The 23,926-nt window shown below is 37.4% G+C and overlaps 1 protein-coding gene across 1 annotated transcript in view; it reads right to left on the bottom strand.

Moving 5' to 3' along the window:
- The window catches only part of LOC118252108 (CDK5 regulatory subunit-associated protein 2), a gene marked incomplete at both ends in the record, with an annotated part of 46,896 nt that overhangs the window by 9,429 nt on the left and 13,541 nt on the right, over positions 1–23,926 (bottom strand). Inside the window, 6 exons of the mRNA XM_050716629.1 lie at positions 4,987–5,115; positions 6,634–6,749; positions 8,355–8,485; positions 11,164–11,261; positions 17,737–17,907; positions 18,739–18,906. Coding sequence (XP_050572586.1) covers positions 4,987–5,115; positions 6,634–6,749; positions 8,355–8,485; positions 11,164–11,261; positions 17,737–17,907; positions 18,739–18,906 — 813 coding nt within the window. The remainder of the gene's footprint in view (positions 1–4,986; positions 5,116–6,633; positions 6,750–8,354; positions 8,486–11,163; positions 11,262–17,736; positions 17,908–18,738; positions 18,907–23,926) is intronic.

The raw sequence follows: 23,926 nt of genomic DNA, 5'->3' as shown, positions 1-23,926 counted from the left end.
ATTTCTTCAACAAGATCAAAGGAAATTAATATAAAAAACAGGAATGATTCATATTACAATGAAACCTTATCTTTCACATTACTTCATTTTTATTTAACACTTTCCCCCCTTCCCCTCCGTTTTAACAAAACAAATGAACATCATTTAACCTCTCCTGACAAAGGACCCCTATCCTCAGTCATGTTCTCAATGTGCCTATTTTCCCACTTCCAGAATTCCTTTTCACTCGCTACACAATTAAGGCTCTTCTCCAGCATCCAAGACATAGACACTTCTAAAAGAAAACACATGTAGCTTCCTAAAAAAGACTTACTGTAACAAAGGTTACATCTGCTTTGTCTTGCCTAAACTTGTCAATTTGCAGCAAATGGTGCCAAATCATCATTTTCCCTATTTTTCACAGAACTCAGTCCATATGCCAGAACTAATATTTCCTGAGCAAAGAGGAGGAAGCCCCAACTTTATTTTAGAACAGCAGCAGAACTCGAGTCCCTGAAATCAGCACAGCAGATGGCAGGACCACAATCGCCTTTGGTTTGCTGGGTGTTACACCTGAGGAACAATCCTGAGCAAGGAACAAGACACAGGTTGCTCATCACTCAACAGCAGTACAGACCACTCCCGAGTGAGCTCCATTTACACCCAGCTCATGGAGAAGAGAATATTTTCACCTCTTTCATAATTTACCTCCTAACCCAGTTTGCTTCGGCAAGAGAGTACAGAATCTAACCTTACCAAAGTCAGTTTAATACTAGACATACGGAAACCTCTTATTTAAAAATTATTATTATTACATTCAGTAGTCACACTCTGGCAAAGCCTTTCAGACAACAATCTGAGTACAATGACTGTCTTTCAACCAGCTCTGGGATGCACCCCAGAGGACCTGCAGTCACCACATTCCACCGCTCACCTGTGATGCAACACTCGCAGCTGCGTTCCATAACCAAGCTTTGCTATTCTTGTTTTCTCATATACCACTACATATACAGTAACGCAGAAAAACGTGAACAATTTATTCAGGTTCCTGGCTACATTCTGGTACTTCACAGAGCAAAACTCATGCTTTCTGGGGGAGTTCTTGAATGCACGGTGGTATGATTTTTGCGATGTATAGTGGTTTAGGCACACATCAATACTAAACTTCAACAAAGGTTCCCAAAGTGTGGCAGACCTGAGCCAGAGAGCAGGTCCAACCATACAAGCAGTTACAACTCATTGAGCTGGGAGGAATGAGCAGCAGCACAAGAGGCAGAGGGGGTATGGATAAAGGCACATGAAAACACAGCACAGGCAAGCCTCTGTATCACTGCAGATGGCATCCAAACAGCTACATTTAGGGAACTCTAAAATAGAATCTCAACCAGATTGGACGTTTATATCAACTTGTTTTATAGCAACTTTTCCCAATCTAATAGAAAAAGATAGTTATTTAAGATCTTTGCTGCTAGAACCTCATTAAATATTAGAAACATGCAAGAGTGATGGTGATTATCAATGATGCAATGCCTGGCATGCCTAAACCACAGGTAGGATATAGCACTGGCACAGTGGATGCAACCTTGCATTAGATAAAAATTTTAGTCTTAAAGCACTAGAGGCAATAATATAGCACTGTTGTGTATAACAGTCATATTTTGGTGTGACTGAGGCTAAAGAAAAATTACCCTAAGACAAGAAAAGCAGAATCTTGAGCATAGTTACAGAAAAAGCAGTAAATTGAGATTATAGGTACAGAGCCTCAGATGACACACTGGCAGGAAAGAAACTGGTGTCTAGAGGTCGTGGATGTGATATTTATAGCTTCGATGGATATGAAGTGCGGTGCTGAAACTTATGACATGAAAAGAAAAACCTGCTTCCCCAGCATCACGTGCTGTAAAGTCTTGGCTCACAGCACGTCAGCCCGATTGCAGACAAACAGGATGCTTCAGGAGCGTTATTTTTACTTTCGAAGAACACTGGGAATTGAATGCATGTGTGGGGTTTGTTGTTCTTTTTAATTAAGCATGCACAAAATGGGCACATAAATGTATATATGAAATAAATGAGAAGCGCCTTTTTAACTTCCAACTCTTAGCACTATAAACAACTCTAATGGTTTAAGTAAGAACTAAAAAAGGTAGAAAGGGGATGGTGCAATGGTGCAGCATATTAATATGTTTTCCTTTTACTATTAGAAACCTATGTGCAAAACTAATTTCTGAGTCACGTTTTAATTATTTTGGTATTTTCACTTAGAAATTGGCTCTCTGGGACAACACAAACTAAAGACAGTCTGAAAACTAGAGGTAGACAGATAGGACTGTGGTACGTAGCAAAGATATGCAATAAAAAAGATATTTTTGCATTGTAATCATGGGACATCATAGCCAATAATATTAACTATTATAAAAAACTGCTAAGGTTTAATTTTCCATGTGCAGATTCAGGTCGTCAAATTAATTTGTGTATTAAATACATTTGTGTATTAAACTAGTTTGCACATATAACTTACCTACCCAATGCAACCCCTTTTTCTGACTCAGCATTTTCTAGTGTATGTGTTTCCCTGGCCAATATTGGGCTTCATAAGTGATGCTTCTCAAAAATGGAACTATTACATCAGACCGACAGATTATAGCACACTAATATAAGACATGGCTGCAGTTTGAGCCTGGTCCTATGTCTAAGAGGCTGAAAAGAAACTTCTGTTCTCCAAGGAATATAATCTACTGTTCAACAAAATATTAAAAGAAAATATGTGGCTTAAGGCCAGAAAAAAGTCTACTGAGAATAAGCTGCCTGTTTAAAGTATTTCCTTGGAGACTGAAAACCTTGAGAATGTTTTTTCCTAAATGAACCACTGATATGCTTGGTTTGCAAACATCCCTGGAGCCCTGGAGGCTGAAATCACTGAGACTGCTTCTCTCAGAGAAAGCAGATGTTCAGAGGACAGTACAAAACCAACCTTTTTCTATCCTCCTCCTCCCTCCTGTCCAAACATGAAGCCAAAACCTAGAGTACCAGGGGCTGTCAGACCCTTGGGGATGCCCTGCAGAGACCCCAGCTTGCAGATTCATCTGATTTGTGCTCCAGCTTTGTGAAGGAAGAGAAAGATGGGTTCATTTTAAGAACCTACGAAGGGTACATCTTCCTGTATCTGTCCAAATTCCTCTTGTAGCACGTTAGCATCATCTCAGCACTGCCTGCCAACAAATTCTAGCCTAAAATACACACAAAAAATAGGACTTGTTCTTTCTGACAATGGTTATTAATACACAAAATATAATGTTGTCACATCCATAGCCTGAAAGCCAGGTAGCTGTTTATTGACAAGACTGATGAACTGGTACCTTTTAAACTAAAAACATTTAATCACAGCTCCTTTAACTTCAGAGCATTATAGTACCGTCATCATTCTGGCACAGGTTAAAATACCATATTTTACTTTTCTGTTTCCTTCACCAGAATTTTGAGGCTTTATTTATATTTTACAAGCTTCACTCTTTGTCATTCTGCGTCTCATTTCACATAGGCAGCTTCTTAAGTAAGTAGCCCTACATGTTCTTTTCATGCTCATACAAACGCATGAGAGCATGATAGCTTGTCATGATAATCTTAGTACAGAACAAAAATTCCTTTGGTATTATTAACTACTGCATCAGTGGGGGTGCAGCACCCTCTGCAGGATGGCACAGCAAATTACTAGAAATATTAAAGGATGTAAAGTGCAAGCACTTTAAAACAGATCACCCACAAGCTTTACAGAGCAAATCCATTAAAGTAACATGTAAATTCATTATTTTAATAAAATACGCAGCACCCCTAAAGGCTGATCTATAATTTAAGACATGTTTCAATTAAAGGTAACACGAATATGTCTTAAAAATGAAAAAGCAAGAATAATTTTGTAATTTCTATTGATTGCTCCCAGTGCATCTGCAGCACATATGGTAAAGGACATGGCCCTTTTTCCAGAGTCCTTCAGAAAAATCATCAGCAGTGACAGTTCACGAATTAGGCAATCCCTACATGCACCTGAATCAAACTATTCCTATTTATCTCTTGTTCTTTTGAGTTTAATTTAGATTTAGAAATTCAAGACAGAAAATACTACCATCAGTATTTCTTTTATATTTTTGTCTTCCTATTCAATATATAGCATACAAGAACGATGTAACTGAACACAAAAACCACAGCAGAATATGAAGAAAAGTAATACCAGCCACATTTCCAGCAATACATTATAACAAGCTAGAAGGTTCACTAGAGTCTACCAGAGCCTGCTGAATACCCTTCAATATTCACGTATAATAAGATACATGGGGATCCAGCACCCAAAATCCTTGGAAGTATTTTACCCAGAACTCTTCTTCCCCACAGCTAAAGTAGTCTTAACTTTTGGCAATAGCATCAAACACCCAGCAATGAGTGCTTCCTTGCATCTCTCAGCACTCTGCCACAATGCTGTCCACTTCTCCATTCTACATGAACGAACAAACATGTTTTTAAGCAGCCCAAAGTGCTAATCCTACTTTTTTGGCCATTGTGAACCCTAGTCGTTTTGCAGGTGGAGACGAGATATGAACCAAGCTGTCACAGAATTAGGCACAGCATGAGGATGACTCTTGTGAACAGTAGACAAGCAAACATTCAGAAATAGCTAAAATGTTATATAAGATATTGCTTTCTTTGTAAAGCAAAATTAACTCTTCCCCTTTCAACAGGCAAAACCAACAGACCACAGATGCCATAAATATTTTAATGTGTATGTTGCTTCCTTAAAATCAACTAACCACATCACTGAACACTTGCTGAATTAAGCTGATTCTCTGTTGTGCTAACCTCTTAAAGTCGTTTACATCATTAATTTAAAAAGTTATTATAAGGAATTAGCAATCTAAGCTCCTAGGGTTTTACAGTCATTTTGCACTAATGTAAATGATTCCACAAGGTATATTAGATGCGAGAGTCAGATTCACTATTTTAACACAGAAAACCTACCTTACTCTGGTTTAATATTTTTAGTGCTTCCTTCCCTTGAGAATCTGTTGTACTGAGTCCGAGCTGCTTTTTCTTAAGTTCTTGATTAATTGACTGCAGATCCTTAACCATCAAGAGAAGATCAGTAACCTGAACAACCCAAGGAAGAACAAGCAAAACTGGTAATATCCATACTAGTATGAACACAAATTATGATATACAATTCTCCAGGTGAATATACAGAGCAGAGCTGGAAAGCCAGGGATTCTGTATCTGCTCATGAGACAATCTCCCTGTGTATGAAAACATGATCATATATTTGTAAGTTAGTGTTCAAAAAATCTAAACTTGGGAGGCTAGTTTCCAACCATGTTATTAAGTTAAAATAGCAATTTTCATAATTCAGTAGCAAAAAGAAACCCAACGACACCTCACAACAGGCTGATTTGAGAAGAAACACTTTGGTGCAACTGAAATCACCATTACAGGGCAATAGTAATATTCAGAAACAATCTGTTCTTGTATCTCAGACACCCTTTGTAAGACATTACCAATGTGCGTAGTTTCACAAATATAAAATCCGTACCACAGAGGACAATCAAGTTCAAGACTTTCAAACAGATATTAGTGTCACGGACTTGCAGTATAATCAAGAAAGCAATGTTTGCAGAAGAAAGTGAAATCTTTTTATTAGAACAATGAATATATTTGGAAAAGGCAGATCAGCATACAGGCATACAAACCCTTTTTCAGGTAAGAAATGGTTTGTAAACTTCTTTTACTGCTGAGTGTCACAGAACATGCCAAAGGGAATACTTTCAGTGATAAAAGTGGTATAACCCCAGGATGGGACTGAGACACAATCTGTTTGTTGTTTTTTTTTTATTGACACCCGCTCAGTGTAAGGCAAGCTTCTTTCCGTCAGATTACCCACCTCCAGACTTTGAACACCTGCCTACAGTTCAGCTGGCCATGAGAAAGGTAAAACTTCACTTACATTCACACCCAAACAATCGTATTGAGCACAGGTCCTTATCATAAATTGGTGCACTGATCAGAGATCAATGCACAGGGTGCATCAAGAGAACAGGTTTTTGTACTCCAATACTGATTTATTGTTTGACAATTGCCTGCACATTTAATTTCTGTGAATTTCAGTTCTCCTAATGTAGAATGGAGATAATGTTAACCTACCTCAGGGTTATTTTATAACATGCCCTATTTATCAAAAGATCTGTAATGCCTGGGATGGAGTGTGCTATACAGAAGAATAAATTACAGACACCACTACCATCTTCATGATTAATAAAGGCAGATGAGGTACACATCGTTGAATACTTAATACAAAAACTTTTCTTTGGAGTTGGTATACTTCGTGATGACTAAAATAAGGTATTGAGCCTGAAACTTGAATCCAGCTAACTAGCATAAAAGCTTTGCAGCAACCCACCTACGTTTCATCGAACTCTGAAGCTCATGTTGTGTAACAAGAACAAACAGTTCATAAAAGGTGGATCACAAACCACACAGATAAGAATATCACATCCTTTCAGAACTACCAAGCCGTACCTAAATAAAGACAATGCTTCTTTCCATGAGAGATGCACAACCTATAAATGAGGCAGAATTAAGCCATTAAAACCAGTAAATAATAAAACAGATCAATACCTTTTTCTTAAGTTCTTCAAGAGACAGATGGTCTATCTGTAGGTTTAAATGATCTTGCTCTCCTAAGCAAATACTCATATAGGATGTTTGATCTCCACAGAAGGACAGTGTTTCATCTGTCAAAATAACCAATGACAGAATTTATTTCAGAAACTCTTATTTATTTGTAGGAAAACAAAACATAAAATGCAAAAACATGACTTTCCAAATAAGTGCCTACTAGTAAATCTCAGGGAGGCCAGTTAAAATGTTTCATTCACCAAAATAAGCTTTTTGTTCAACTCACCAAATTCTGTCCTTACATTTCTTTGTGCTTCTGACGCTTGGACATGCTGCATTTTCTGTTGTTATCAGCATGAGTCGTGAATGTAATTCTGCATTATAATTTGCATATTTAGCATTGCAATTAGAAATAATTTTTAGGAAGGATAAGTGAGGCAACGATAGTTATTCTAGCCATATTTTTATGAAAATAAACTCAAAGTCTCAATGCAAAAAGCCAGGTTAGACAAAGTTATGGAATTTATTTTGCTTTTGGCTCAAAATAATTGAAAATTAATGGAATTGAAAATACTTTTTAATTTCCTCTATAGCCATATGAATGGTTTGTTACATTTCAATAAACACCTGTCCATTTGCAACATAGACAATTAATTCTCTATTATTCTATATATCTGTATTATTTCATTAAATAGTGAGAAAGCATATCTAAATTACGACAAAGAGACTTCCAAATTCTACTCCCCACTCTGACACTGATCCCATGGCAGCTGCAAGGACTCAAAGCTTCACAAATAATTACTAATTTTCAGAGCCTTCCTCCCTAACAGCCTCACCTACAGCTCAACTGCTTTTGACAACTGGGCCCAGGAGAGCCCCCAGGTCCCTTTGACTTCCCCTGGTTGTTCATCACCTCTTTACTTTTGAGGTCAGAAACTCTGAAATGGCAGAAGCTTACCTTTTGTCACTTATCAAAGCTGTGAAGGGAATGATGCCAAAATTGAAGCTTTAAGTGAAAGGTAAGTGAACAGGCTTTATTGTTTTTTATATATCCCCTACAGAATAAAACCGATGTGTCTGTATATGTGCAGTGAACTATCTTTAACAATGTCCACTTACATCATTCACTGCTCTATTTAAGTATATATTAAAAACACCTTCAAAGAAGTACAACAAACAAAAAAGTTATATTTAAAGCTCTACTATTTCTGAATAAACTACAAAATAACAAAACTACCAACTACTTTTTTCTTCTCTGGAAATACTTCTTGTGTTAGGAGGAGTCTAGCAATTTCCTGAGACAAAAATTTTTTATCAAAGTATTGTGAAATAATTAAATTCCACGGACAGAAATTGATCCCATGGCCACAGATTTATTCAAAGTCAGAAATCTGATTTCTGCAGAAAAACAGTAAATTCTACGGGTACAAAATTGTAGGCAGCTTGAAATAATCACTGCAGTAGAATTGCCATAGAATTACTAACGTTTGCTGCAGGGAAAGAGAAAAACTGTGCCTCTGTATATGCCATGATTGCTCAAAGACATTCTGTTACAAATCCCTCAAATAATTTTCAGTACAGAAGGCCGAGAAGACGCCTTTTCACACCTTCATCTACTTTCAAACATTTCTTCTCCATCACTGCAAACTAACTATAATAAAACCAGTTTTCTTTTGTGCAAGAAGACCAAGAAAAGGGATGGTCTGCACATGTATACAGACCTTGTCGGTTTTTGACATCCTTAATCTGATCTTCTAAGATCTTCTGTAGATTCCGATTAGCCAGAATGTCGTCTTCTAGTTGTTTTCGTAACACGAAGATGTTGTTTAGCTCTGTTTGCAAGCTATTTAAACTATGGAAAAAGGAGAAAAACAGAAATATATATTAAAAAAATCTTTAAGATTTCAATTGAATAAATTCTGTTGGGCATGGCAGTTTCTTTTATATGCGCAGGCTTCCACAAAGATACCATTTCACAGTAGCCATCACTGTATTTCATCACACAGTTACATCATTTTGATGCATAGGAACAAACAAATCCCTGCACAGAAAGATGAGAATAAGCCTTTACATCCACACCCTTTCTTGCTGCTTTGAATTATGCTGATTGTTTCAGCTTAATGACAGATATATTCTAAGGGCCAATTTCTTTGTACTTTTTTTAAGGAAAACTAAAATGACTAACTTCTGTGTATTCCATTATGTGGTGACCATGGAAACTTTGTTCCCTTGCTACAGAACTATGCTATACAATATAATGCTCCACTAAAAAAAAAATGATAAAAAAATCACATTTCATTGAAAATATGACCCAGGCACAATCCAACTATTTTAATTCTTCAGGTAGCCAACAATCTGTAAAGCGACCTTTCAAGTTGAAATTACGTCAATTATCACAACTGAGTATAAATTCCAAAACTTAAAAATGACAATTTGTCAACATGAATTAATTCTTTAAGCAGCTTTTTTTCAACATAGCCACTGAAGTGCTTACTTTACCATCAGTCACTGCCTCCTAGTTCTCACAGCGTCAGCACATCCAGCTGTCCCCTGCTAGATCTTCCCCATTACCCTTCAACAGCATCGACAACACAGTTATGATCAGTCCATAAAAAGACTTAAGTACACTAAAAACTGAAATTGTAATAGTATGAAATAAACTAGATTTAATAAAAAATAACAAGGTGTTACTGAACTCATCGTATTATTTATTCTGACATTTAATTCACTCCAAAGCTCAGTACTTTAAGATAAATTAAGCTGCTGTAGAATTTTCAATCCGCTACAGGGAAATGTCTGACAATCCAGGAATCTTTCAAACAAAATTCAAATCTGTCTTACAGGAGACTAGACAGAAGTAGACAGTATATCATACTTGCATGAGAAGAAGAGCATATTGTAGAAATGCATTAATTAAAAGGCAGCATATATGAAAAGACTCTCAGTCTGTCTTCTGACATGTGTGCTGTTGTCGGGTTTTTTTTGCACAAGAAACCATTGCTTTAACCAGCTCTCCCTGGCTCAGGAATATCTTTGAAGAGAGAGCTCTCTTAAACGCTCAGCAAAAATTAAGAAGAAAAACAAACCACCACATTACTAAAAGTTAAGTAAGCTTTTTCTCCTTTCCTGCGTTAAAGGTTTTACGAGAAAAAGCATCAATTCTCTGCTTGGAGAGACAAGAAATGTCTTGGTGCTGACATCAGGTAGCTTATTTTGAAAAATACCCATTCAAGTTGCATAGTCAAGTACAGTTATAATTTTCCCCATTTGAAAGGTATCCTAAGAAAAGCTGGTAGCAGAGCTGTTACGTAGTGTTGTCATTACAACACAGCATAGCCACAATCCCCTCACCCTCAGACCGTGTTTCAATGGCAGGGCGCCCTTTGTATGAAATACTAAACCAAACTGGCTTCTTCCTTCATTGGGTGATTGTTCAACAGAAACCAGCCACAAAAGGCAGCGCTCTTTTCCTCGAGATAAGAAGTAATCTCCCTAATCTGACTTCTACCACTATTTCTAATGAAAAAGATTCTATTATCAGCTGCTGAGCTGTGGCCAAGCACAGGACGGCATTACTATTAATGCGCTTAATTCAAATACTGGATCTCATCTACTTTAGCAGTACTCACTTGCTGGCATTCAAACTATAGGGGTCTATACCCTGACTGCAAATACAAACGTGTTCCCACAAAGCTGGCAGGTACAAGCCTTCAGGCAGGAAGAGCTAGGAGCCGTCTCCCAAATTCTCCAAATACTTAATTAAGATATTTGTAATTATAACAGTAAAACCACATTTTACTAAAACCAATAACATTGTTACCCAAAGGCTAAGAATTTTCTTTATTCCATAACGTCTCCTCCTTGACTGCCACGCAATAGTAGGACACAAAATAGGCCTGAGGTTTCTTTCTAGAATGCTGGGTTTTAATTTTAAAAGGTTGAAAAGTTTAATATGCTTTTGAAGGCTTTGCGTTGAAAATATCCTATGAAAATGTCAATTATTCTGTTTTGTTTAAACTTCTCCAAAAGCTTACTTGATTATATTCTTGATGATGTTTACATCACAATCTTCAAGGTGGCACTTTGAAAATAATCATTACCTGCATTTTAGAAGGAGTAAACTATGGTAAATCAGTCCTACACTGAACATTTCCCTGTGATTTGATTTTTCCCCTATAGTCCAACACAGGACAAGTACCTCCTCTGAAAATCTAGCTGTTTTCTTTGGTACATAAATGGACATCTGACTGAGCTGAGAATCCAATCCAAAGAGAAATATTTTTAGAAGCATTTAGGTAATTGAGATAACGCAACCTTAATTTAAAAAAATATTTCTATTTTAAGGAGGAAAGAAAAAAATATTTCTATTTTTTACAGGTAGCTGTAAAAGCTTCATTACAATGTACAGCTTCATTAACAATTGGCCTGTACAAAATAATGACCACTCCAGTTAAGCTACACTATTTTTCACAACTTCTAACTTTGGCCCTTTGAGTTTAGATTTTCCACCAAAATAGAAGAAGTACTTACCTATCAGATTCTTTAAAGGTCTTCACTAGTGTAGAATAAATATTTTGTTCCTTTTTCAAAGCAAGTATCAGCTTTTCATATTCAGATTCTTTCTTTTCCTAAATGGAAAAAGAGAAAACAGTAAACCTACAACGTAATTTTAAGATTGCCTGTGTACAACTATGTGCAGACACGCAAAGGAGAAAAGCTGAAAGGAGAAATTCAAAAGTCACTAAAGAGGACTGCCCACCTCGATAGCTTCATATGAATCTGGAAACTATTCAGGATACGTAAATCAGCTGTTATTGCAGGAAGCTAATAGCATTTTGTTATTTACCTACCATAAGTGAGTCACATATTGAAATACTGGTGCATCATTTTTCTGGCAGCCTAAAATCCTTTTTCCCCCAGCATCCTCACTTCCTAAATTTACAGCTCAGCAAGCCAGGAACACGCTGGCTGCTGGCTACCATAGGGGAAGGCAAGGGTAGTAGAGAAGCCCAAGCACACATTTTAAAATATCATTCTAACACCCTCTCCATATTCTGGATAAAACTGGCTTTTTTGGGGGGCGGGGTTTCTGCAAATTCTGTTGCATTTCTGAATAAAAAGGATTGCACTGAGCTGCCAAAGGACGGACATGTCAGATACATGCTCATTGAGTCTGCTTTCTGAACACTCACCTGGGTGACTACAAGCTGCTTTCTCTGCTTGTGCAAAGAAAATTGTTCACCTGCAGCCTTGCTCAGAGAAGGTATATTAGAATAAATCCAGGCTCTTCTGCTACTTGCTCAGGAAATACCTGCTATAAGTTCCCAAGACTTCTTTCAAAACAACCACTCAGCCACTTTTTCAGCAGGAGGCAAAAAATGCAGCTATTTAAAGGAGCTTGCACTTATTGCATAAAAACATCTAAGATATCAGTTGGCTCAGAAGAGAAAATATCTGGGATATTTATATCTAATTTAGATGTATTCATGTCAGGCACAGTATCTTCTGTCTCTGAGAAGAATGGGCCTTGTTGCTTCTCTGTTTTCCTTTCGGACTGAGAACTGAAAGCACGAACAAAAAAAGCACCCCAGCTAGTGGGGATGTGTATGGCTCTAGTATGACACGATAACTCTAGAGAACAAGAATGAGAGGTAATTCTGTCTTCTCCATGTTACAACCTCAAGCCTGGAAACTAAACTCTCAAGAGATACTAAATCATCAGCGAACAGATCATTAACAGGGAAGAAATCTACACCCAGGAGTTTTAAGCAGCTGTTATTACTCCAATTGCAGTTGCTAAGCCAGGAATTGCAACAAAAAATCAGCTATAGTAGAATCTCGTTAATTCACACTAACGATGCAAACACTGTTAATTTGAAAAATTCAGTATTCTGCAAAGTAAACAGTACAAAAGCAAGGACAACTGTTGTTTACTTTTAATTATTTACGCTCGTACTTCAGTGTGCTAGCAAACATGTTAAATAATATTTTGCAAATGTAATCAAGTTTTGATCAAATTACTTCCGTTGAGATAATCTGCATACCAGATCTTACTGCCGACAGAGCAGCTCCTACCACTTAACCCTGCAGATTCCTTGAAGAAGGGACCTTGCCTTTTCATGTGCTGATCATGTTCTGCTGCCATTATCCTGAGTGGTAGCTGTACTCTAACAAATTCTTCCAGTTTCTGGTGCAGTTTATATATTAAACACTATTTTATATATGAATAATATCAAGTTTATTATCAAGATGAGCAGAGACGAAGCACACAGCAATGATTTCTGCTGACTGAGTGCTGAGAAACACAAGGGCAAACTGTCTGAGATAGGTGATCCAGAGTCCATTAATAAAAAATTCTCTTAAGAAAAAAAGTGTAAAAAAGTAAATCTTACAGCCTGAGCTAAGGACTCATCACCATGCTGGAACCTCAGCCTTTTAAGAACAGTCACTAGACATAAAATACACAGATTGCAATTTAATTTGGAAAAAGTTTGATCACTGACAACAACACTGATCAATGACACAGAAAGCAACAGAAAGAAATAACTCTTTTGACTTAATTTAGTTGGTTAACAGTCTGTTAAAAGTTCTGGTGAACTCTTCCATATGTCTGATATAAGCCTTGCAATTATTACTGAAGACACTACAGAACTGTATCCTAATTAAAAGCTCCTTCTGAAGAACTGGCAAAGTAATGTCACTCTGAAGAGTTTACGGTACACAAATTAGATAACGGTTGTCACCAATTGTTCAGGGTCTACGAGTGCTGTATTAGCAAAGTGGTGTTACACAGAACCGTGCTCCTTCTCTTACATTTCCTTCAAAATTCACATGTTAATTTAGTTCTACATTTACACCAAACTCCGCGTAACCTCACGAAACCCTCCCAACTCTATTTTTCTCCGTTATGGGAGACGTGAGATGTTTCCTAATTCCAAATGTCAGAGGCTATAGGTAAATTCTTACAAACCCTAAATTCAACTAGCTGGGTGGAGGTTAGCAAAATCACGAAGCATTGTTCGTGATTTTTCAGAATTCTTCATGAATAATAAGGATGAAAAGATACAGCATGAAGGTTTTTTTGGTACATTATTACTGTCACTTCTAAATAAAGCGTAGGAGTGAATTATTCCAATCAACTCCCCAAAGGTACACAAAACATAAGGCAGCTCTGTAACTTACATAGACCATAATGCTGTGGGAGTTAATGAAACATTAAACCTCTTGACACATGGTGTGAAGGAAAATGTGTTAGAAGAGATAGCTGCAAGACATCCAGGACCATATTGCAGTGAAAGATTTATATTCCCGTGAAAGCAGGCAATCTAATACATTAAAGTCTATATTTAAATCTGAAATACTATTGCTAAGCAGCAGTGGTAGAAAACATAACTTATTTTCATTAAAAGGTTTCTCAAATTGTAAGCAATGAAAGTAGAAGGTTTATGTCTCCACAATAAGTAACTTCCTGGCAAAGTCACAAAAATATCTGGTTGCCTTACTGAACCCTCCCTTCCTTGCAACAGGCGTTGGGATCATTTCAAAATCTCTGAAGGTTAGGGGATGGATGACTGCGAGAAGGCCATAACCTACACCCCACCACTGATTCATCCCTCCATCCATTAGTGTCACAATTTGGTAATTTCTTCTAACCTTGCAGTGAACTGTGTGGATGGTCTACCATAAATGAAACGATCGCTAATAAGATTAAAATTGCTACAGGCCAGTGAGTCAGATATCTAAAGATGGAAATGGCTGTAGCTAAAGACTGTTGGTGACTTTCAGACGTCATCATCTCAACACGGAAAATGTCAAAAAGCTGATGGCTCTGAGGAACTTACGGCCCTTCTTGCTGGTACGGAAGGCAAACCTACTGGACTATAAACAGATCTTCAAATGTCACTTCATCAGGCTAACTCCTGCAAGATGAAATTTCTGCTGGTAAGTGAACGGAGAGATACACCAATCCCATCCGTGCCCCTCACCAGGCCACTTTCAGTGTAACGGGTAAAAAGCGACATGGCTGAGGGGTGTGAAGACATGGATATTGACAAAAACATTCGCTGCTTTCATCTGTAAGCTAATCTCATCAGATCAGAAGCTGAACTACCTCCCAGTTCACAACATCAATTTAAAGAGATTGAAAGCAACAACTACAGTGCACTGATTGCCAATTAATAGACAGGACACTTGTACAAAAAATAAAAAAAAGGTCAACTACCTCACTTTCCAAAATCACAATGACTCGGCAACAATATGCACATTGCATCAGTTCCAGCAGCTAAGACACAGCTGCAGTATCCCAACAATTGCACCAATTCCAGCTGTCAGGACACCCAACAACTGCAACGCTCTGGCTACATCAATGACTTTCATGGTTTGGCTGTAATTTCTCCAACTGCAGCAAACGAGACATCGCAACTGTATGCACACAATATTTTTCAATTCCCTGACTGCACAGTATTAACTCCCTAAATACTGGAGTAATTAAAACTAGAGACAAGCAATATGCTGATCGTGCAGGAATTACCAAGTGCAGTGTGTTTGCAGAAACATCAGATTTGCCTTGCAATGCAGCAGCCAACCTCATTTCCTACTCCACCCTCGAGTGGTATATAAGCTCCCCTTCCCAGAAACAGACGTTAAGGAAAGATATTACAGCAAATCTAAGGGCTTTTTGTGCACTTAGAGAAGTCAATTTAGAATTAAAACTCACATCACTGTGGCCTCTTACTGCTGTATGCAAGGTTATATGTGCAACACAACAGAACCCAGAAGCATAGCTAAAGGACTGAGCAAGAGGCACCTTTCTCAATTTATCTGCTTTTCTCAGTATTAAAATGAACTGTGAAGGTCTAAACCATTGCTAGAAATATATTTGCCTAACAAATGTTCCAACAAGAAGAGTTTTGTAAGTAAAGGAGTGTTGGTGGTGAGAGACGAGCATTAAGCACAAAACCAGATAAAGTCTTCAAGATTATATCGACACCACTGCGCTTCTAAATTCCTTGGCTGTAAAAAAATATTTAATTCCAAGGCTTCACAGATACCAGAGTCAGCAGTTGCATGACTAACCTAATCATCAGTGCTTTTGCACACTCCCTTTCTTTCTCTCTAGCCCATGACAGTGGCTCAAGAATCCAAACTTTAATTAGAAACTGTCATTTATCTTCCCTGGCCTGGTCGAGGCACCCAGCAGAGCTTTGGATGTTGGTTGCTTTAAAATTTATCATTACATTAAAATAGAGTTAAAAGGTATGATGAAAGAGAGAAAGTTCTGCATCTCTCAGTTCAGTTTCTTCAACTTTAGAGATCAGTGAGGCCAGAAGAGCTTGGTTTCTGTTCTCTCTGGTGGGGAGGATCCAGCTGTGCGTTTGTTGAGAGTTGGTGCAGCACTGCAAAGTCATCAAAGAGTCCAAGGCAGCCAATAAGAGCATAGCTCTCGATAATCTGTGTCCAAAAACTTATGATTAATATGCTGAAATGGGTTCACAGAGGTGATATCTTACATAGAGGTTGAGCTGAGAGGACAATGGATTGTGATTAGGTATTGTTCACAATCACTAAGTGAACCAGCAACAGAGAATAGATTGTGATTAGAAGGTGGGTACTGGGTCATTACCATGCATGGCTTCACTTGCCACTGTTCTCTCTCCTGGTTATGCACCTGTATCAGAAGTGGGGTGTACAGAGGAAAGTTAGTGTTGGATTTTCATTAATTCTGTATGATTTTCCATCAGCCTTAGGTCCCTTTGTGACAGAAGTTATGTGCATGCACTGCGGTTTGTTTTACAGAGGTAAAATTTCTGCACAGCCTTGCAGAGACTTCATTTTCTCTGGCTGTATATCCATCTGCACTTCAACGTACTCTGCACTGGTACCCTGGCAAGCAGCGATGCGGCTCCCTTGCTGTTAGCTTGCCAAGTAACACCTGTGTCTCAAGCTGTGCTTACACCTATCTTGTTTAATAATAGCGTTTGTAACATATTAAACATCTCATCACCAGTGTCTTCAGATTGTGAGAGTAGATACAGTACTTATGTTTCCTTTGTCATTGGCTTTCTTTATTTGAAATATCCTTGAGAAAATCCCTTTAATGACTGATACGTAATTAAAGAAATTAAATAGCTTTCTCCTCCACTAGGAGGTACTAGTCTAATTCTTGTTATTTTGCCTGATGCTTTTGGTAATCTTAACAGACCATACTGCAAACAACAGGAAAAAAAAGACAAGAAATGTAACGTATCTCCAAAAGCAGCTTATTTGTCCAGTAATCTGTACACAATAATAATAAATGCACTGATGGATCAGCAAGTGATCAAAACTTCCCACTGGCATGTGATCTTTTTTCTTTGGCTAGTACAACATTAGAAGAGAAAAAAAAAGTAACTAACTCTACATTTTGAGTCTCTGAATTCTGACCTCAGATTTCAGGCACCTAAAATTCTTCTCAATTTATGTCACCAAATAAAATAATGGGCATGTATTATTCATCTTTTTAATATATGCATATTTCTACACCATCTCCATCCATTCTCCTCCTGTTTTAAGGTATTTTTTCTTGTTCTAAACACATCTTTGCTCCTACCCATATCTCTTGCGGTCACTAGCTCAGTGCAATCGTTCCCCTTATCTATTAGAAGCTCACAAACCTTCCTCTACAATACTCTTCAGGTGCAGATACCCTCTCATTCAGGGAAGTACATCTGCCCTAATGGCCACTAAACTCTACATCTTTACAGTAGGCAGGGAAAGTATTTTATGCACTTTCAGAGAGTAAAGTTTTTAGTAATATCATATAAACTCATCAGCGTACAATACTATGTACACTTTTGATGCCAGATCAACACCACCACAATCATATGCTTTTAAAACATTTCAAGTGACCTAAAAATATAACTCTATTATTAATAAAGTTATTGTTATAGTTTTAATATTACAGAACATTTCAAGATGGTACTGATCTGAAGGAAAAACTACCCCTTGCTACATGGATGATTTACAAAGCATATTAATCTGCAAGTTTGAAGTCAAAAGGAAAATTCTCATTAATTTAAAGTCAAAGTATTTATCTGCAAATGATCACGGTTCCGTGAAACTCACCTCTACCTCTCTGACTATCCTGATGATTGACTGTGACTGTACAGCACATTTTTCCTTTACTAAACCCTCATTTTTCAGTTCAAGTTCTTCATTGGCTCTTAGAAGGCTCTTATTCTTATTCAGCAGCTCCTGCAATTCTCCATCCTTTTCTTTAATTGTTTCATCAATGTTCTAACAAAAGAAAACAATAATATGGTTTTGCAAAATTTACCCTGCTGTTATACTGCAAAATAGTACACAAGCAAAATTCAGGAAATGCCCAAACATTCTTTACAAATCTCATAAAAGTCAAATCTCAACATACCAAAACCGAAACCAAAAAAAAAAAAGACCAAACAAAAGCTTTGGGCAACTATCCAATCATTTAAATATTAAAAAAGAAAAAAAAAACTGATTATGTATGAAAACTTAGCAGTATTTATGTATTAAGTCAAGGAATGCACTTTGGTCTCCATGTACGGAGCAACTTCAACTATTTGTCTTCGCTTTGCTGGTTGAATACCACCAGTACCTTTCAGTGTTGTACCTCCAGCTGCAAAATGTTTGAGCAGGGGTTCTTTAAAGATTCAGACAGGTGCCTTCTCACAAGCCTTGTTTTGAACATGCTTATTTTCATTAAAATAAAAAAAAAAAGAGAAGGAGAAAATATTTCACTGTCTATGTCTATTCCTCAACTTCTAGTTTCTGCACAACGAACTGTAAATCATAGGCACTTCAGAGCTTTTAAAGTACCCTAACACATCAGTGAAAAATCTACATAAGTATGAGTAAAGCTTTTTTCTCCCTTTAGTACAAGAGCTTAATAAAACCTTAACAAAAAATCTTTTTAACGCCACAGATCTCTAAAATTAGGTCTGTTCTGCAAATACAGTATTATACGAAGTGAAGGATTACCATCAAAATCAATGGTAATTCCAAATACAAATGGGATTTTGTAATCATTCCTCATGCAAAATCAAATTACAACTTTTCATTTTTTAATTTCAACTCAAGTCTACCTACCTGAAGCAATAGATCCTTTTGATTGACATTGTCTGTTAGCTGCTTGATAACTAGTTCTTGGCTCTGCAACTTCTGATTGCTTTCACTCAAAAGAATATTGTAATGTTCAACTGCTTTTTCTTTCTCAGTCATTTCACCGTGTAATTTCTCTAGTTGATTTCTAAGGTCCTACAAAAAATGAAACTGAATAATTAGCAAATCAACTTTAAAAATGTTTAAGATTGACAAGGCACATTAATAGCTTAACTTTCCATTACTTTAGATTACGCATATCACTAAATAGTCTGGAGAATGTATTTAAGCCGGTATCTTTCTCTTAGTATCAGTGATTATAATTAAAGAAAACTTTTAGATAAGGTGTCAGTATTGCTTTCTAACAATCTAAACTGTTATTGTTCACATGCTTTTCATAAAGAATGACCGGACTCCAAGGCTGTTAGAAATGTCATGCTGCCACTGTCCAAACAAACACTAACTTCTGAGTCAGTTTCATCCACTGCTAGAAACAGGAAAAAATGGTTTGTCATTTGTTCTTCTCCTTTCCTGCAGCTTCAAGATTAGGTAACTAAGACATGGAAATGACGCATCCATCAATAAACACTCACTTATTGTCCATTTTGCTTTGAAAAGACAGAAGTCTCTTTCAATAACCTGATTCAGTAGCAAGTCCAAAGGACCCTGCTATCTGTTTGGATCAACATGGACTACTGTGATGTAAAAAGCAGTATCTCCTAATTTGCAAGTCACACACTTGATGGTGACCATAATTACAGTTTTCTCATCTATGTTCCTACAGACGCTCCTATTTCAATCGAAAAACTGCCATCTGAACTTCCGGTTCCCTTTTATTCTTTACATTTTACTACTAACTGGGAAAATCACTGAATCAATGAAAATACAGATGAAATTATAAGTGTGTTATTAATAGCCAGTTTCCAGTTACAGAGTGGAAAAGTGCAGGAACACAGAGCAGTGGAAAAGCTAAACAAGGCTCTGATAACATTCTACCATTTCAGCTTCTCTCCCACTACCACCCTTTGTGTCAACTGTAACTTTTTTGCTGATCTGTTGGAAGTTTCAAACTGAAAAATACATAGCTTGTATATACACAAAGCTTCATTTTCTAAGTTTTTATTTTGCAAGATGATCTAGGACATTTACTGCAAGGACTGTCTGGAAAAAGGGAAGTAGAAACCTTTTACAAAGGCACTGTTGCTTAAAATTAAACAACTAAAACTTACAGAAGCCTTTGCTTTGTAACATCCAAACTTCTCCTCAGACCCAAAGAATTGGGTAACACAGCCTACACCTTCAAATACATTTTCCTTTTATTTCCAAAAAGGGCCCATTTGTGAGGTACCATAAGCCCTTTAAATAGTTTGCACATATGGTAGTCACCTATAAACTTTCCATTTACCTCCGCTGGGATTTAAAATTCAATAGTTGTTTCTTATTCTAAGTACAGGGAAATAGTACTAGTGACACTTTAATTGCATTCTCTTTACAAACTGTTTTATGTCCTTTTCTTGACTTAATTACCTTGCTTCATGCAGGTTCACATCAAATCTTTAACATCACTTTACTACTGCAGTGTTTTATTTCTGTTTATTTTGCACATTAAACACAAATTGTCATTTGCGATGCCTTTTGGTTTACTTGCTTAATCTTAGCTTCATTACCAGGAATCAGCTAAGACATCGCTAATAGCTCCCCCAAAAAACTCATCAAATGTTATTCAGTTTCAAAGAATGGGTAAGCTTATACCCTCGGTTCTGCAAATCAATAGAGGTATTTTTTCATGACCAAAAGACTACTTGTTTGCCAAATAAAATGAAGAATTGCAGAACTAAGTCCAAATTTTGTGTGTATGTGCAAAGTGTCAAATATGCTTCTATTTCTATTAACTACTAACTAAAACCATAGACTGCAGCACAGAGCAATTCCTTTGGAAGTCGCATAACATCTCATAAGCACTGAGCCTTTTGGCTTCAAGCTATGGAACTCTTCGAGTGGGTCGCATCACATACAACACTTGAAGTGGAAGTAGAGGACTAACTGCAGCATTATGTTTTCGTGATGCACTGCAAAGTTTACTCTTTTTTTATTTTTGCATCATTTTTGTGCTATTGTATCACTACTAGGTAACCCAACTTCAAAAGAACACTCATGATCTGTACTGTAACTTCAAGAACCAATACTCCGTGACTTCTCTTTATGAAAACCATAAACAGATTTACGAGAAGATGCAGGCATGCCCAGGTAGGAAGCATGCTGTTGCAATAACAGTACTACACCCCTTATGACCTAGTCTCAGTGTATAACACTTGTCGGGTACAGAGGCCAAGCTTCTGCCTTTAAAACAGCACAAATATTATGGCTAGGTTTAGGGAAAGAGCTGGACTGACAACACATGCTATTGCAGAAAACAGGAAAAGAAAAGCCTGCAAGAGACTTGTAGTTCGAGTTCATCTCCACTAATTCTGCCCACAAAGTTCCCTTAAATCCTTCCCAAACAAGTCAGAGTTGAGACTGAAAGTTGGTTTCTTTGCATAACGCAGAATTCCGTAACGCACAAAACTATCCATCACTATAGCAGGCTGCTTGAACTCATTGACCACTCAAATTGTCTGGGAGAAAATCTATTGGTTTCTATACATCGAGCTGCAAGGATAATAGAGTACCTACGGTTCTCAGAGCATAAACCTCGCTATTCCTTCTGCCAACCTTTTTCCCCGAGAGACTTTTCTATGATTAATGAGAGTTGAACTAAGAAAAATGAACGCGAAGCAGTATAACGTCAAAGACTGGAGCGGATGCCTCCCCCTCCTTGTCAGATGGGAAACAGGTTGGTGAATCATTAAGTCATGAGGCTCCAAAACCTCCCTCTCAGGCTGAGCTGCAAGTAGGAAGAGTAGGTAATAAAGTCTACCTAATGAGTTATTCTGCATTTTCCCCCAATCAAATGATCAACTATGAACAACAAATAAATATACTCTAATTTTCTGCATTTAAATCTGGAGAGAGAACAGTTTCGTGTTTAAATGATCTGAGCTTGAACCAAACTCTTCAAGCATGAAATACTGAGCTGTTACAGACACAGCAACATGGCTAAGGAAAGCAGCGTTAAGGGTGTGTTGATGTTTATTGCTCATCAGTTGTGAGAATGTATGTCCAAAGGTTATTTCAGAGAGCTTAAAATGACACTGAACTACCGCCTAACAGCAGCTTCTGGAAAGCACTGACCTGAAAGTTTTTGCTTTTGAAGTTGACTCAGTAAAAAGGCAGGGCACGTAGCCACCCTTAGGCACAGAGAGCACTCAAGAACATGTGTTGCTGCAAAAGCCTCCTGCTACCGAGCAGTAGTTTGGTAGGATTTGGATGATCAGGTCACATTTAGCAGTCTTAATTAACTTAGTTTAACCTTCTTCCATCCAAGGACAGCAATGACTAATCACCTCCAGACAAACTGGCTTACAACAGGGCAGAAGTACCTCTTCTGGCTCTCTAAGGTTTTGTGCGTGCTCATTTGCCCAGACAGATATATGCAAAAAAAATGAGATTACCCCAACAACAGTACAGGAAAAGTCTTTGAAACCTTTCCTGGGAGTGAGGGAAGAGTTAAGACAGCAGTTCATTACAGATGTCAGTGGCAATTTCTACAGTTTAGACACACCTGTGCTAGCTTCATCCTAACAAAGTAGAAACACTGATAAGTAGGTATCTCAGAGAATAAATAGAATAGGATTTTTAGGGCTGTCTCATAAGAATTTTGCATCAGATGACTGAAGTGGTTTTCTATTTGTCAAAGAGCAAAATATCACAGCATATTTTTTTTCGCCCACATATCTACTACTTAATGGGCAACATTTCACAGGCAGGGTTGCTATATCTAAATGTACTAGCAACTCTGAAATTGAAACAGCCGTTCTGCAAGGAATAGGAAACAGGTTAGGGATATAATTTTTAGAAGACTGCTCATCTTTTGGCAGGAATGCTTTTCCCCGAGGAACTAGTCATTTACATGAAAAACTTGGACATAATGGAGTCAAATAGGCTTTTGTAATACAAGCAACTTTGAATCCCCTGGCAAATCCCTACTCAGTCCTATTTTTCCTGCCTTTCCTATAAAGATTTATATTCTAGCTCCCCTGAAAGATGAAAAAAGGCTCTGAATGGAGAAGACAGTTAAAGATAAAATACTTTAAATCAATAAAATATGTTCTTTGTGGCTGTTTTACTGACAGGAGCTATCTGTTCTTTCTCCCCTTAACCTCAACACCCAGAAGAAATTTCAAAGCACAGCAAAGATAGAGACTGTGTGACGGCAGCCTAACCACAGTTGACAATCAGCGAAAACGGTAAGTTAAATAACCGCAGGGGGAAGGTAGGGGAGGAAGGAACCTTATTTGTTTGTAGGTAGAGAGACCCCTCTACTGGTTTTATGTAATATTGCAGTGCAGCAATTTCCACGTCTACATGCTTTATTTCGTGAGGTGCTTATTTAATAAATAGAGAAAAATATTAAGTGAAGAAATACAACCTCATTTCATCTTTTATGTTATTAAATATAGTAAGAGCCTAATCCCTAAGTGAAGGGTACCAGCCTGTGCAACTGGGCAGGAGTCTACTCATTATGAAGATGCTGCCCTAAGAGAAGCAATGGTAAGACTTAAGAAAAATCCACATGACAAGACATACAGGTGAGAAGTACATTATGTCAAGCACTCAGCAGAAAGCGCATCCTTTGAAGAAAGGATAAGAACAAGAAACCTGATCCTTCACTTTGTTGAATGAGCTGTGCATGTTAGAAGCAGAAGAGCTCAGACAGACATTTACACTAAGGTTAAAAAAATAACAAGAATAGGAGGCAAAATTAATAAACATAATATATAAATAAAAAACAAAATTAATATTTTTTTTTTTACAGCAAATTGTGATTGACTAATCCTGTGCTTTTGGGGATTTTACAAGCAAAAATTGATACTAGTATACAGCCTTTACAGTGACCAAGCTATGTTAGCAAAAAGCAAGATGAAGTTTGGCTTAAGGTCACAACTGGCTTACTCCTGCATTGTCTTAGAACTTGAAGTGCACTACTTTAACTCTTTTAAGACAACATATAGACATGTAATACAGCAAATACAGCAGAAATAAGACATTGTCATGCATGTTCTAACTACCATCAAGA

This window comes from Cygnus atratus, unplaced genomic scaffold, assembly GCF_013377495.2.
Source record: "Cygnus atratus isolate AKBS03 ecotype Queensland, Australia unplaced genomic scaffold, CAtr_DNAZoo_HiC_assembly HiC_scaffold_105, whole genome shotgun sequence".
Lineage (NCBI taxonomy): Eukaryota > Metazoa > Chordata > Aves > Anseriformes > Anatidae > Cygnus > Cygnus atratus.
The sequence above is the reverse complement of the archived record's forward strand: the minus strand, read 5'-3'. Positions and strand labels throughout refer to the sequence as shown.